Source organism: Equus przewalskii, chromosome 10 (assembly GCF_037783145.1).
Source record: "Equus przewalskii isolate Varuska chromosome 10, EquPr2, whole genome shotgun sequence".
Taxonomy (NCBI): domain Eukaryota; kingdom Metazoa; phylum Chordata; class Mammalia; order Perissodactyla; family Equidae; genus Equus; species Equus przewalskii.
The window spans coordinates 47,388,630-47,403,228 of record NC_091840.1 but is presented as its reverse complement, the minus strand read 5'-3'; the positions used below and the strand labels follow the sequence as shown (position 1 = coordinate 47,403,228).

Here is a 14,599-nt window from a genome sequence, read left to right as displayed (position 1 = left end):
AGCCTGTGCACAGCCACCTAATGGAGCTCTTGCCTTCCAGCCGGGTGGGCTTGGACTGGGCATGCTCCATGGCGGAGATCCTGCGGTCACTCAACGGTGCCCCACTGTGGCGTGATGTCATTGCCACCTTCACAGACCACTGCATCAAGCAGCTGCCTTTCCAGCTGAAGCATACCAACATCTTCACCCTGCTGGTGCTGGTCGGCTTCCCCCAGGTACATCAATCTGAAGGCCTGACCTCCCCCTCTGATCTTCCTCACACACATGAAAGCCTCTATAGCATATATCTTTGGAAGTTTATTTTCTTCACTTAGATAATTGGCTTTTACAGTATTGATATATTTTCAAGATTATGAGATGGTTTCTTCAACTTGCTTTTTTTTTTAATTTGGTGAGGAAGATTGGCCCTGAGCTAACGTCTGTTGCCAATCTTTCTCTTTTGCTTGAGGAAGATTGTCACTGAGCTAACATCTATGTCAATCTTCCTCTGTCTTGTATGTGGGATGCCACCACAGCATGGCTTGATGAGTGGTACGTAGGTCCGCGCCTGGGATCTGAACCTGTGAACCCCTGGCCACCAAAGTGGAGCACACGAACTTAACCACTATGCCACCAGGCTGGCCCCTCAACTTGCATTTTCAACAGTTTAGCCATGTAATTTACTTTATTAGCTGGTAGTTGGCTTTGAATAATATGTAACTGCAATAAATTACGAAGACCTTCACAGTACAATTCTTTTTCACTTTGACATTCATCTTGATCTCGTTTCTAATCTCCATGCCTTTCAACTGATTGGGACAAGGAGGACTGTGAAAACATGGCTTCATCCTTTAGCAAGCACCTAAACCAGTCTGTGCCAGGCCCGTGCCAGGCCCTGGACTTAGAGATGAGAAGAACCCTATCCTTGAGTGCTTGTTGCAGTCTGGGGCACAAGCAGAAGGGACGGGGCTTGTGTCTAATTAGGTGCTCTTTCCTGTCTCGTTGTGCTATTGACTTACCTTTTCTGTCTGTCTGTGTCATGCTCTAGGTCCTCTGTGTGGGGACCCGCTGTGTTTATATGGATAATGCCAATGAACCACATAATGTGATCATCCTGAAGCACTTCACTGAGAAGAACAGGGCTGTGGTCGTCGATGTCAAAACCCGGAAAAGGAAAACAGGTCTCAAGCATAATTGTTTTTTCTAAGAATGGAAGAAAGGTCCCTAATCTCTGCATACCCTAAAATCAATGAAGATACCTTGGTTCTTGCCTCTGTGTATAATTTTTTTAAAAGCAACTTATAGCTCCCTGAGCTTCTTTTTCCTCATCTCTGAATTGATGTGGTTGAATTGGGATAATTCTGAAGACTCTTGCCATGCTTTTATTTTGTGTGTGTGGTTCTGTATATGGTTGTGTATATGATTTTTTGGTTGGCCAGATGTTTAGGTTCTGAACATTTAATTTCTGCATTTGCTGGTTTCATTTGTTTTCTAATGGATAATTTAAACATATGGAGTCAGGTGGCTACATGAATGTAAAATAACTTCAAATAATTGTGTTGGCATTCATGTCACCTTCCATTTTGTTTCATTAATAAAACAGTGAAAGTACATTGTAAATGCCCTTTTGGCTTAATTTGCCAAACCCCAAACAATCAGGAGTATCTAACCGTTATTTGCGCCGTTCTGCTTCTGAACCAATCTGCTTTCTCATTCAGCTTCAGCATTAGACACTGTCTGTGCTGTTTTTGTGTGTGGTGCTTGGTAAAGATCAAGGTTCTTTTTTTACATGTGTATATGAATATCCACTTGTTGTAGGACCACTTATTGAACAGACTATTCTTTCTCCATTGAATTATCTTGGCACCTTTGTTGAAAATTGACCCACATATGTGTGTTTCCATTTATGGATTCTGTTATGTTCCATTAATCTATATATCTGTCCTTACTCAAATACTACACTGTCTTAACTGTTATAGATTTATACTAAATCTTAAAATCAGGTCCTTAAGCTTTGTTATTGTTTTTCAGAATTGTTTTGGCTATTCTGTTTCCTTTGCAGAAAGGTATAAAATTTTGAATCAGCTTGTCAGTATCTATTAAGGAACCTGCTGAGATTTTGATTGGGATTGCATTGAAGCTGTAGATCCATTTGGGGAGAACTGACAGCTTTACAATATTGAGTCTTTTGACCCATGAGTATGGCATATCTCTTCATTTATTTAGGGAATAAATTTAGTTCTTCTAAAATTTGTCTTTAATTCCTCTCAATTTGGCATTGGGTATCAGCTGCCTTCTCTCATTCTTGATTTTGGTAATTTGTGCCTTCTCTTTTTTGTTTCCTAGACTGTCTAGCCAGAGATTTATCAATTTATTTGTCTCTTCAAAGGACCAGCTTTTGTTTTCATTGATTTTTCTTTGTATTTCTCTGTTTTCTGTTTCATTGACTTCTACCTTTATCATTATTAATTTCCTTATTTCTTCTTGCTTTTTATTTAATTTACTCTTTTCTTTTTCTGATTCCTTAAGGTGGAAGTCTAAATTACTGATTTGAGAACTTTCTTCTTTGCTAATGGTGGTATGTTAATGCTATGAATTTCCCCCTAGGTATGGCTTTAGCTGCATCCATAATTTTTGATATGTTGTATTATCATTTTCATTCATCAGAATATTTTCTACTTTATCTTGTGATTTCTTCTTTGCTCTGTGTATTCTTAAAAGTTTGGTTTTTTTTTTTTTAAAGATTTATTTTTTTCCTTTTTCTCCCCAAAGCTCCCCAGTACATAGTTGTATATTCTTCGTTGTGGGTCCTTCTAGTTGTGGCATGTGGGACGCTCCCTGAGCGTGGCTTGATGAACAGTGCCATGTCCGCACCCAGGATTCAAACCAACGAAGCACTGGGCCGCCTGCAGCGGAGCGTGTGAACTTAACCGCTCGGCCACGGGGCCAGCCCCAAAAGTTTGTTTTTTAGTAGCCAAATATTTGGAGGATATTCCAGATATCTTTCTGTTATTGATTTCATGTTTAATTTTCTTGTGGTCAGAGAACATACTTTGAATTATTTCAATCATATTAAGGTTATTGAGACTTATTTTTATGATCCAAATGTGGTCTGTTTTGATGAAGGTTCTGTGTATGCTTGAAGAGAATGCATATACTATGTTGTTTAGTGGAGTTTCCTATAGATGTCGTTTAGGTCAAGTCAGTTGATAGTGTTGTTCAAGTCTTCTGTGCTCTTACTGATTTTCTCTCTACTTCTAACAATTACTGAGAGAGGAGTATTGAGGTCTCCAACTGTAACTGTGCATGTGTTTATTTCTCATTTCCTTATGAAATGTCCTATTTTATCCATGATAATGTTCCTTGTTCTGAAATCTACTTTAATATTTATGTATTCTCTCTAGCTTTTTTTTTATTACTAACATTTGCATCATACATCTTTTTCCGTCCTTTTCACGTTAACCTGCCTGTGCCTTTACATTTAAAGTGGATTTCTTGTAGGTAACACATAGTGGAGTCTTCTTTTTCAATCCAGTCTGAAAATCCCTGTCTTTTCATTGAGTTGTTTAAACCATTTACATTTAATGCACTTAGCAAGATGGTTGAATTTAAATCTACTATCTTCTTGCTTGTTTCCTGTTTGTCTCATCTATTGTTTGTTCCTTTTTCCCTCTTCTCCTGACTTCTTTTGGATTGAGTTTTTATTTTTTATTTTTTTAATGATTCTATTTTAACTCCACTATTGGCTTTTTAACTGTATCTATTTTTTTAGTGGTTGCTCTATGGTTTACAGTAGTCTACTTTCAAATAATTTTTTATGGGTTGCTTTATGGTTTATAATATACACCTTTACTCATCATAGTCTGTCTTCAAATAATACTATACTACTTCACATATAGGGACGAAACATTGTAGATTTTCTATTTCTATCCCTGATCCTTTGTGCTGTTGTCACACGTTTTACTTTTACATCATATAAACCTCACAGTATAGGAAACTATTTTATATTTACCATTTCTGGTGCTCTTCATTCCTTGTGCAGGTTCAGATTTCCATCTGGTATCATTTTTATTTGACCTGAAAAAAACTTCACTTAACATTTCTTGTAGTGTAGTTCTGCTGCTACAAAATCTTTGTTTTGGCTTGTCCTATCACACTGAAGAAATATTTATTTTTATTTCATTTTTTGAGAGATAATTTTGCTGGGTAGAAAAATTCTAGGCTGAGGAGTTTTTCTTTGAATACTTTAAAGATATTGATTCGTTTTCTTCTGGCTTGCATAGTTTCTGCCATAAACTCTACTGTCATTCTTTGTTACTCTTCATAATGTGTCTTTTTTTTCTGGCTGCTTTTAAGATTTTTCTCTTAATCACTGGTTTTTAGCATTTTGATTATGATGTGCCTTGGCATAGTTTTCTTTATGTTCCTTCCGCGTGGAGGTTTATTGAGTTCCTTGTATATGTGGATTTATAGTTTTCATCAAATTTGGAAAAAATTTCAACTGTTACATCTTCAAATAGTCATTTTGCCCCCCACCAGACACTTCTACTCTCACTGGTTGGAAGACAAAATAGTTCCAGCTCTGTGTGAGCTCCAAGAACTGTTCTGTCCCCTGCTTTTTGGTATTTATTTCCTAGAACTAGATAGTTTAATGTCTAGATAGTTTCCTTTCATATTTGTGCAGATCAATACTCAGCCAAAGACTCATGAGGAACCCTCTGTGACTATCTAGAGAGGTCTCCCATACCCTCTCTCTCTTTGTGCGTCTCCCTTGTATGTGATAGTCTGCGCCATAAACTCTAGCTGCCTTTGCTTCCCTTGAACTCTGAGCTCTCTCTCCTCAATTCATCGAGACTGCTGGACTCTGCTTGGATTTCCAGTCCCTGCTCTGCAGCCTGGAAATTATCTCCAGATAGCCAAGGCTATTGGAGGGCTCACCTGGTTTACGTCCTTTCTCTCAGGAATCTTAGTCCTGTTCTACCTATTGCTCAATGCCTCCAAATCATGGTTTCATGTATTTTTTTGGTGTTGTGGTTGTTTATGGTAGGAGAGTAAAGCCAATCCCTCTTACTCAGTGTTGTTTGGAAGTGGAAGTCTCTTGTGCACTGTATCTAAGAACTTCCTTTAACACCTTTAGAGACAGCCTGCTTGTGCACATTAGTAGGAATGGGAATTGCCTCCCTCAGTTGCTTGGTAGATAGGTGGCCCAGTATCATTTTTGTGCTCACAGAGAAACTGGCCTTACATCTAATGGCTAAGATTGAAACCAGGGAGATTTGTCTTTTGGCGTCTGCAGTTCTTGCTTCAGTAAGGCACATTTCTGGGGAAGAAACTTAGCTGCAAGAAGCATTAACTATACTTTTTGTGCCTTTCTCTTCCTGCCTGACATCACCCTTCAGTGAAGGACTACCAACTGGTCCAGAAAGGAGGAGGACAGGAATGTGGCAGCTCTCAGACCCAGCTGAGCCAATACTCACAGCACTTTGCCTTTATCGCCAGTCACCTTCTGCAAACCAGCATGGACAGCCATTGTTCCGAGGCAGTGGAAGCAACTTGGGTGCTGTCCCTGGCCCTCAAAGGGTTATATAAAACACTAAAGGTAATGGTGACCTTCTTCCATTTCCTAATGAACCTGGCTGTGTTTTAACATCTGCAGAGAATTAACTTGGAGGAAATGCCATCTGAGTTCGATGGATGGTTGACCATGGGATCTTGATTATTTTTAGAAATGGTTGGGGCGTTGCCAAGGATAACTTTAAGGAAGAAACATTGAATTTTCCCAATAGTTGGTACTCTGTATTTTATCAGTACTGCTTCCTGGAACCAGGTACTACTATCTAATGGGCTCGTAACCTTGGAAGATGAGAAGAAAAATGGACTGAACAGTTTCTCGCTTCCCTCTGAACCACAGCTCCTTCTGCTTCTTCATAGGATAAGATGAAGAGAACAATAAAAGGGGCTAGCATCCCATGGGATATGTGAGCAATAGGTTTGGCAGTTGAGGTGGGAGGAGGCAGACGAGTTAAAGAGCTGAGTGATTGTTGGTGTGGAGGTGAGAAGCCTTAACTTGCGAGGAACATGATTCCTCTGCTACCTGAGGAGCATTGATGGGGAGGAACGGATCACTTTTAGGATGATCTTCCCAACAGAACTAGCCATGAAAGAAGGATTAATTTGAAAAGTTTGCGGGGCCGGCTCCGTGGCCGAGTGGTTAAGTTCGCGTGCTCTGCTGCGGTGGCCCAGGGTTCGGATCCTGGGTGCGAACATGGCACCGCTCGTCAGGCCACATTGAGGTGGCGTCCCACATCCCACAACTAGGAGGACCTGCAACTAAGATATACAACTGTGTACAGCGGGGGTTTGGGGAGATAAAGCAGAAAAAAAAAAAAAAGATTGGCATCAGTTGTTAGCCCAGGTGCCAATCCTTAAAAAAAAAAAAGAAGAAGATTGGCAACAGTTGTTAGCCCAGGTGCCAATCTTTTAAAAAAAAAAGAAGAAGAAAGAAAAGTTTGCTTGTTCCTTGACTTTGGCAACACTGGCAAGGAGACCATGGAGGGACTTAAGCACCACAGGGAGACTGGACTAGATGGCATTTCAGTTCTGCCTGCCCTGAGAGTTTGTAGCTTTAGAATTGAGACCATACATAGGCTGTTTCTTGATTTCATGGCATGTATCACAATCTGCTTTTGTTTTAGTTGTTTGCATTACAGTGAGAAAGAGAAAATAAATTCTCTGAGGGCAGAGGCCATTTCTGTCTTTGAATCTTTCGTTTGGTACATATCTGTTGAGCACCAGGTGCCACATGGAACTGAGTAGGTAGTATTGAACTAAAAAGAAGGTCCCTGTTCTCATAGAGCTTACAGTCTAAATTACAAGAGAGACAACAGAGAGCCTGCAAGGAAAACCACCCTGAGTCAGAAAAAGCCTTTCTGAGAAGGTCGGATTTGAGGTGGTAGATGAGGAGTCTGGGTAGAGCGTTGCATGCGGGGAGAGTAGCCAGCTCCAGAGCGAGGAGCAGGCATGGTTGTCCGGGAGCAGAAGGAGACCTCCAGGGCTTCAGGATAGCGTGGAAGAGGGAGATGAGAAGCAGGCCGGGAGCCTGCAGGACCTTGTCAGCTGTGATGGGGCACTTGGATTTTAGTCTGAAGAGCAGTGGGAAGCTTTTGAAAGGTAAAGAGCAGGAGAGGGACGTAAAACCTTTATTCTTAGCGTGGGACTTAGCAGATAGAATATGCTAGGCTTTGGAAATATTTGTTGAGTGAATGAATTAAAGAGTGAATGAACAGACTTGGATTATGGCGAAAGTTCAGAGTTTTATCCTTCCTGCTGACTCTGGAATTTTCACCAGAAGGTGCACTTGAGCCACCAGCTGAGACTGGGCTCTGAGAGAGGCTTGCTTCTCCCTGAGTGACCCTTCTTCCCGCTAAGGCAGTTGCAAATCATTCTTTTTCTGTTTGGCAGGCTCACAGTTTTGAAGAGACCCATGCTACCTTCCTTCAGACTGATTTGTTGAAGCTTCTGGTGAAAAAGTGCAGCAAAGGGACTGGCTTCAGTAAAACGTGGCTGCTCCGGGACCTGGAAGTAAGGGATGAGGGTGGTTCCTGCTACTGCTTCCGGTGCAGATTTACTGGCCTGGGAGTTAGACTCCTCAGTTAGTAAGATACAACTCGTTCTGCCCTGCACACTCCCGTGTGTGCAGTTTTCAGATCTGTGTCTTATATCTGTCTTCTCATTTGGAAATAGGGATTATGACACCTGTCCTCCTCTGCCAGGGAAAATGAATTTGATGTTTGTTTACAGAACATTAGAAGAGAAGTATTTTGTGGATCACATTCTTTATCATTATATCATGGTAATAAAGTGTGCCCCTGAATTATTATTTCCCTTTAAAGTTCCTGTGAGCTAAAATCAGTTTCTAAATTTGTCCTCACTTACGTTTATTTTATGTGGGATTTTACTCGATCATTTTCAGTTTATTGCTATTCCCCATAGGCCTTGGGTTTTTCTTAGTGGAAGTACTGTGGTTCCCTGTGGAGCTTCTGTGCCAAGCGCCAGATTCAGGTCCAGGAAAGGCTGCTCTGTGGGAGTTGGGGGGTGAGTCGACTGTTCTCAGTCACGCAGGCTGAGCTCAGAGAAGTAGCTCTTAGTTGCCCCAAGAGGATTTGGTTAGGTTTAAGGAAAATATACTGAAACATATTAATGGATAACCTGGAGAGCATTGAGCTCTTAGGAAATATTTTAAATTAAAATTTTTTTATTATTTAAATAATAGAACCACATTGCAAAGAATTTGATAAGTAGAAAAGAAAGAAAAACTCCAAATTTCACCCCCTATGCACGACTACTACCATCAGCATTTTATGTATTTCCTTACTCTAATTTTTTCCTCTGTATCTGTATTACATATATAGATTTAGATTTATCACAGTAAGCATGGTTGAATCAAATAAACTGAGATCATGTGGTGACCATTTTTGTTGCCATGTAGTTTTCACAATCACCATTTTTAATGGCTGTGTATGATACATGAAGGTGATCTTCAGTTTTTTGCCATTATTATTGCTTCACTGACCATATCGTGATACAACTTTTTATGTATTTTACATTACTCCTGAAAGATGAGTTACTGGGTCAAAGAGTATGAACATTTTTGTAGCTTTTGCATTTCACCAAAATGCATTCTAAAAGGATAATATCAATTTCTACTATCATTGGCAAAGTTAATAAACACTAAGGTCCCTCATAGTTTTAGTGCATTTCCATGATTACAAATACAATTGAACATGTTTTCCTGTTTCTTTTCTAATTTTACATTCTTTTTGTGAATTCTGATGTCTTTTGAAAAATTCGGTCAATATTTTCTGTACTTTGAGGGGTAAAGATCTGTGTCGTCTTCTCACCCATAACCACTCACAGTCCTGCCCGGCCTGATTTTCTTTCTGTATAGATTTTGTCCATCATGCTGTACTCCTCAAAAAAGGAGATCAGCACTTTGGCCGAGCACGGAGACCTGGAGCTGGATGAGCGAGGGGGCCAAGAAGAGGAGGTGGAACAGTCAGTCAGCAGCCCCAGTGAACCAGAGCAGAAGAAGCTAGACCCTCTCGAAAGCCTGGATGAGCCCACCAGAATATGTTTCTTGGTACGTTCTTGGATCATGGTGTGGATTGAGAAAGGGACTCTAAGGAACGGCTTAGACCATGTGTGAGCCTCCATGTGAAAATGCTTCAGTCTGATGTCCTGAGAATTCAGTTCCTGAAGGCTCAGTCTGTATTGTGCAGAATTGATCCAGAAGGATGGAAAAGCCCTTTTAGCAGTAGTTCTCAACATTTAGGGGTCATGGACCCAAAAGCTTCAGATCATTTCTCCCATAAAATGCACATTCAGGTATGCGTGTAAAAGTTGGCATGTAATTTCCAGGCCCGTCAATAAACCCCAAGTGTTAGGCCCTCCACACAGTTTCTCAGACATGCTCTCTGGCTTTCCCTGAATAATCCACTCTTCCTCAGAATGATATGAAAATGGGCAAAGGCTTGGACTTCAAAGGGCCTAACCATATGAAGAGTAAACAGAGATTATGGGGTGGATGTCGGGAAAGCCAGTACAGTTTTTAAAAAGTCAAAAGAAATTACAATACTTACATTTATGTCCAGTTGTCAAACTTGAGTGCAAGGCAGCCGCAGAGAAGCTAGCAGTGAATACAATGTGGGGGACAATTATTGACTGTTAGCATTGCATTTTTTTGGCATGATATTTCTTCCGGTGTTTCTGTGTTGTATATTTTCCTTTGAATTTATAACAGTAATGCAGATTTTACAATCCATGTTTTAGGGCTTATAATTTTATGTGCTTAAAATTTTTAAGTACCCGTATGATGTTCTTAAATTGTAACCTGTGGTAACTTTAGAAAAAATCGTTTTATCGCTTTTGAGTTCAAATTGTCAATAATGTGTTGAAACACTTTAAATTGTCCCTCTTTTGCTTCTTCCCTGTGACCTTCAGATGGCCCACGATGCCCTCAATGCCCCTCTGCACATTCTCCGGGCCATATACGAACTGCAGATGAAAAGGACCGATTCCTTCTTCCTGGAGGTTCAGAAGAGGTAAGGGGCAGTTAGATGTGGCTCAAGTGTGGTGAGTGACAGGACAAGTGAAGGCAGGCCAGTGTTTGCCTCCTGCCAATGAGATCTGGATAAAAACTCCTGAAAAACCAGGAAGCAGACGTGGAACTGGTTGTTCTTCATGAAGTGATCGGGAGGCTGACAGTGCAACACCGCGTGGATCGTCTTTGAGTCGGGTTGTGTGTTCCTTTTGGAAACTTCACATTTGCAGTCTGCCTCTTAGAGTCCACTTCTTGTGGCTGCAGAAAGTGAGGCAGACACCAAGGGAGCACACAGTGCAGAGCACGACTTTCTGGTCAAAAGCGTTGGTTTTTTTGTTTTTTTCACCACTGTACATTGTTTTCATGTTTTTTCCTCAAGGATTATTATAAAATTAACAGTCTTCCCTTTCTCGTGGCCAGGAAGTTTGAGCTAGTTCTTGAGCCACATTAAATTTACCTATCTTCAACTAATCTCCTCGTCTGTCCCCCATATCCTAGTTTTGACTTCCTATTCCAATTTATATCCAATTCCACCTTAATTTTTCTTTATTTTTTTACTCCGTATTTCTGTTTTCCCATATGTATTCCTTATATATTGACTTAAATCCTTTGTGAGATGAAGCAGGGTTGCATCAGTTAGGGGACAGTCTAAGCTGTTGTAACTAAGAAATTTAGAAATATCATGAGTCGAGGCAGATGGAATTTTTTTTCTCTCATGGAACAGCGCAGAGCTAGGCAGCCATGCCGGGTGAGAGGGCAGCTCTCCTCTACAAAGTGACCCCGCAGCCCCAAGAGTCTTGTTCTCATCTGTGGAGTCAAAGCTGGCTCACCCACCTCACCTCTCTGTTCCAGCCTAGAGGAAAGGAGGAAGGAGCATATCCTTAAGCCAGTCATTTGAGGGTAGGCTCTGGAAGTGGCACACATTACCTCACCCAATTCTCCTCGGCGGGAGCCTTGTTGCATCACTACATCTAGCTGCAAGGAGAGCTGGGAACCGTGTCTCTAGCTGAGTGATTGTGTCTCTTGTTAAAACTTCATGGAACTTCTAAAAGATAGAAAGGGAGGCCAGCTCTGTGTCCTAGTGGATAAGTTTGGCACATTTTACTTCGGCGGCCCAGGTTCAGTTCTTGGGCGTGGACTTACATCACTTGTCGGCCATGCTGTGGTAGTGACCCACGTACAAAATAGAGGAAGATTGGCACAGATCTTAGCTCAGGGCAAATCTTGCTCAGTAAGAATAAATAAAATAAAAATAAGTAAATAAAAATAAAAGATAGAAAGGGAGAATGGTCCTGAGGGACAACTTGCCTTCTCTGCCACAAGGGCATATGTGTACAACTGCATGCATGAATAAATGAACACCTTCTAGTTTGCAAAATATGGGAAGTAATAATGTAATTGCAAAGTGCAGGAAAATAACTCTGATTAATGTTTCCGACAAGTTTCATTGCAGGTTAAACTCTTGCATGTGTACCCAACTTTGTGCTCCTCTTCAGGTTTGATGGAGATGAGCTCACCACGGATGAAAGGATACGGACCCTGGCTCAGAGGTGGCAGCCCAGCAGGAGTCTGAGAATGGATGAGCAGAGCGCCAAAGCTGTGGATACAGACATGATTATCTTACCATGCCTGGTATGTTGCCTCCACCTTGGAAACAAAATGTCTGCCCCCCTCCACCCCATTGTGAGAAAGCCAGGCCTCTGTAATGGTGGTCTTTGGGTTTGCAGTCCCGGCCCACACGCTGTGACCAGGCCACTGCTGAATCAAACCCTGTTACCCAGAAGCTCATCTCCAGCACCGAGAGTGAACTGCAGCAGAGCTATGCCAAGCAGCGGCGTAGCAAGAGCGCCGCCCTCCTGCACAAGGAGCTGAACTGCAAGAGCAAGAGGGCTGTCCGAGACTACCTCTTCCGCGTGAATGAGGCCACAGCTGTCCTGTATGCCCGCCACGTGCTCGCATCCTTGCTTGCTGAGTGGCCTGGGCATGTGCCAGTGAGCGAGGATATCCTGGAGCTAAGTGGCCCTGCCCATATGACCTACATTTTGGATATGTTCATGCAGCTGGAAGAAAAGCACCAGTGGGAGAAGGTAATTAAGCAGGCCAAGCTGGGCACTCACTGTTCTCCTCTGTCCCTTCCCCCTGCTCCAGGATTGGAACAGGCTTCCTCTAGTGAGCGCCTTCCTGGAGTGAGCTTACCTCTGTGACAGATGTGGATGCAACAAAGGCTGAGTAGGATCATGTTGAACTCTAGGACCCTCCTGGAGCCAAACTTATGGCCTAGGACACACTTGGTACTTAGAGTGTTTGAAATAATGATCCAGTGAAACCTGCCTCTGTAAAGATTTTCCTTTTGGTTTCACACGTATAAGTTAACTCTCCTGGCTAGCCTGTCCCTTCTCATGTCCCCTACGGTCTCACATAATGTAAAATTCAGGGGACGGGGTTAATTACAACTCTGTTCTCGTAATATAGGAGGCCTTCCAGGAAGGTGTGTCTTCTGTTTTAAGTCAGTGTTTCTAGAATGTCTACCCCAGGTCAGACACTCTGCCAGCATTTACACTTGTGATGTGTTGTGACCCTGGGAGAGTTTTATTGGTGAAGAAATCGAGCCTGGGAGGCTTGTCTAAGGCTCCTAGCTTCTGGGTGGCTAACTTGGGGTCTCACCAGTGTCTGTGCATTCTCTTAAGTCCAATTCTCAAATTTTAAGTTTCAGTTTGATAGTTGGAGGCTATTTTGTGTTGTGTTTTCAAATCAAATCTTCAACTTGGTCTTTTAAAGCAGTGCTGGTGAGCAAACCTTCCATCTCTTCCATTTCCTGCTGCGTAGGACTGGAGAGCCCACGTGGCAGAAAATGTCCTGGTCTAGAACTCAAGCCCTGGGCACTCTCTCCATCCGAACCAGAAAGTTTTGTCACCATCTTCCCAGTTTCCAAGTGCAGAAATCTTGAGGACATTTGCTGTCTTCTTTTTCATCCCTCTCAACCTTATCACCCCACACACCATCTAACCCTCACCCACTTAATACAACCTGCAGCACCTGAGGGTTCGTTAGGAAGTGAATTTGTCCTCTAATACTTAATTTTCCCGTAGAAGAACACCACCAGTTTCTAAGTACCCTAGGTCATTTCCCAGCCCTCGCAGGCTTGGAGATGCTGTAGCCTTATTTCTACGCATTTGCCAGAGCTATATTTCTCATTTGAAGGTGGCAGAAGGGAGCATTTTTTGCCCCTGCTGGTCCCTCTCTGGAATATGTCCTTCCTCCCTTCTTGCCCCATGGAGCTCCTAATTCTGCACTCACTCTGGGCTTTTATCCCATTGTGCTGTAATTGTTGATCTGCACTTCCACCCCCCTGCTCGGCTCAGAACTCTCCAGGGGCCATGACCGTCTCTGATTGGTTCTCTTGGTCTTTCAGACCTCCTCGAAGTGGTATTCTTCTGAAAGGACTGTGGTTTACAGCAAGGGCCCCTTCCAGGGAGAGGTGGCTGGTAGGGTTGGCTTTAGGGGCTGGGGTCAGTGTCCAGGATGATGCCAGCTCCTTTGGGTGGGTCTTGGGTTGAAATAGACCCTCCCTTCTTCCTGATGGATCAGCTCCATGGCCCTGCCACTGGCAGCCCCTGACGTTCCCTGCCTTGTGTCCCACCAGATCCTGCAGAAAGTGCTCCAAGGCTGCCGAGAGAACATGCTGGGGACCATGGCCCTGGCTGCCTGCCAGTTCATGGAGGAGCCAGGAATGGAGGTGCAAGTGAGGGAGTCGAAACACCCATATAATAACAACACCAACTTTGAGGTAAGACCAGCGTCAGCCGGACTTGCCCAGCCTCAGGGTCTATGGCTGGCAGAACCCTCAGGGGTTACTGAGTAGCAAGAAGTTCAGCAGCTCCTTCAGCAGCTCTTCCCCTCTGGACAGCCCTGGTCAAGAACGTGCTTCCGGTCTGCCTCCCTGAGCCAGGGATTCTGTATCACCACGTCTTCTCTTCTCCTGACCTGGTTTTCATAGAAAGCAGTGGGCCGCTTGGCCCTGGAGGAGAGTGTACTTTTCCTTCAGCAGGCTCCTTGGAGTGAATCCTTGGCATCCTCCAGCAGTGAGTCTGAGTGTGGGTCTGGGTTCAACCCTCACTCTATCTCCTAATGACCTGGCCACACCTTGGAGATGCCAGCCCCTTTGTTTAATTACCCAGAACTGAAAAGCCTCATCTTTTCCCTCCTTAACTTTGTACCTGGACAGAGAGAGGTAGGAGTTTGGATGAGGCAGGAGTGCAGTGACCTCAGTTATTCTCACTGACTTAATGCCACCTGCATGTCTTTAGCCCTTTTCAAAATGTTGGAGCTGGCAAGGCATAAGCTTATGAGTGGACAGCACCCTACAGCAACAGTGGTGGACGGCAGAGAAACTAATCTAGAACTTGGTTGTTGCTCAGCTGCGATTTTGTTGTGAAGCCTCTTGTCTCATGTTCCTGGGCTCTGTCGCCACTCCCCTGTCCCCACATAGACACATCTAGTGAGCTTCCAGTTCTACCTCAA

The 14,599-nt window shown here is 43.0% G+C and overlaps 1 protein-coding gene across 3 annotated transcripts in view; it reads left to right on the top strand.

Annotated features, from left to right (window-relative positions):
* Positions 1 to 14,599, top strand: part of ZZEF1 (zinc finger ZZ-type and EF-hand domain containing 1) — a 112,715-nt gene that overhangs the window by 85,010 nt on the left and 13,106 nt on the right. For all 3 annotated transcript variants that reach the window (XM_070560963.1, XM_070560960.1, XM_070560961.1), the window contains exons 41-49: positions 41 to 215; positions 1,028 to 1,160; positions 5,379 to 5,578; positions 7,441 to 7,560; positions 8,927 to 9,118; positions 9,979 to 10,079; positions 11,575 to 11,710; positions 11,806 to 12,165; positions 13,722 to 13,865. In XM_070560963.1, coding sequence (XP_070417064.1) covers positions 41 to 215; positions 1,028 to 1,160; positions 5,379 to 5,578; positions 7,441 to 7,560; positions 8,927 to 9,118; positions 9,979 to 10,079; positions 11,575 to 11,710; positions 11,806 to 12,165; positions 13,722 to 13,865 — 1,561 coding nt within the window. The remainder of the gene's footprint in view (positions 1 to 40; positions 216 to 1,027; positions 1,161 to 5,378; positions 5,579 to 7,440; positions 7,561 to 8,926; positions 9,119 to 9,978; positions 10,080 to 11,574; positions 11,711 to 11,805; positions 12,166 to 13,721; positions 13,866 to 14,599) is intronic.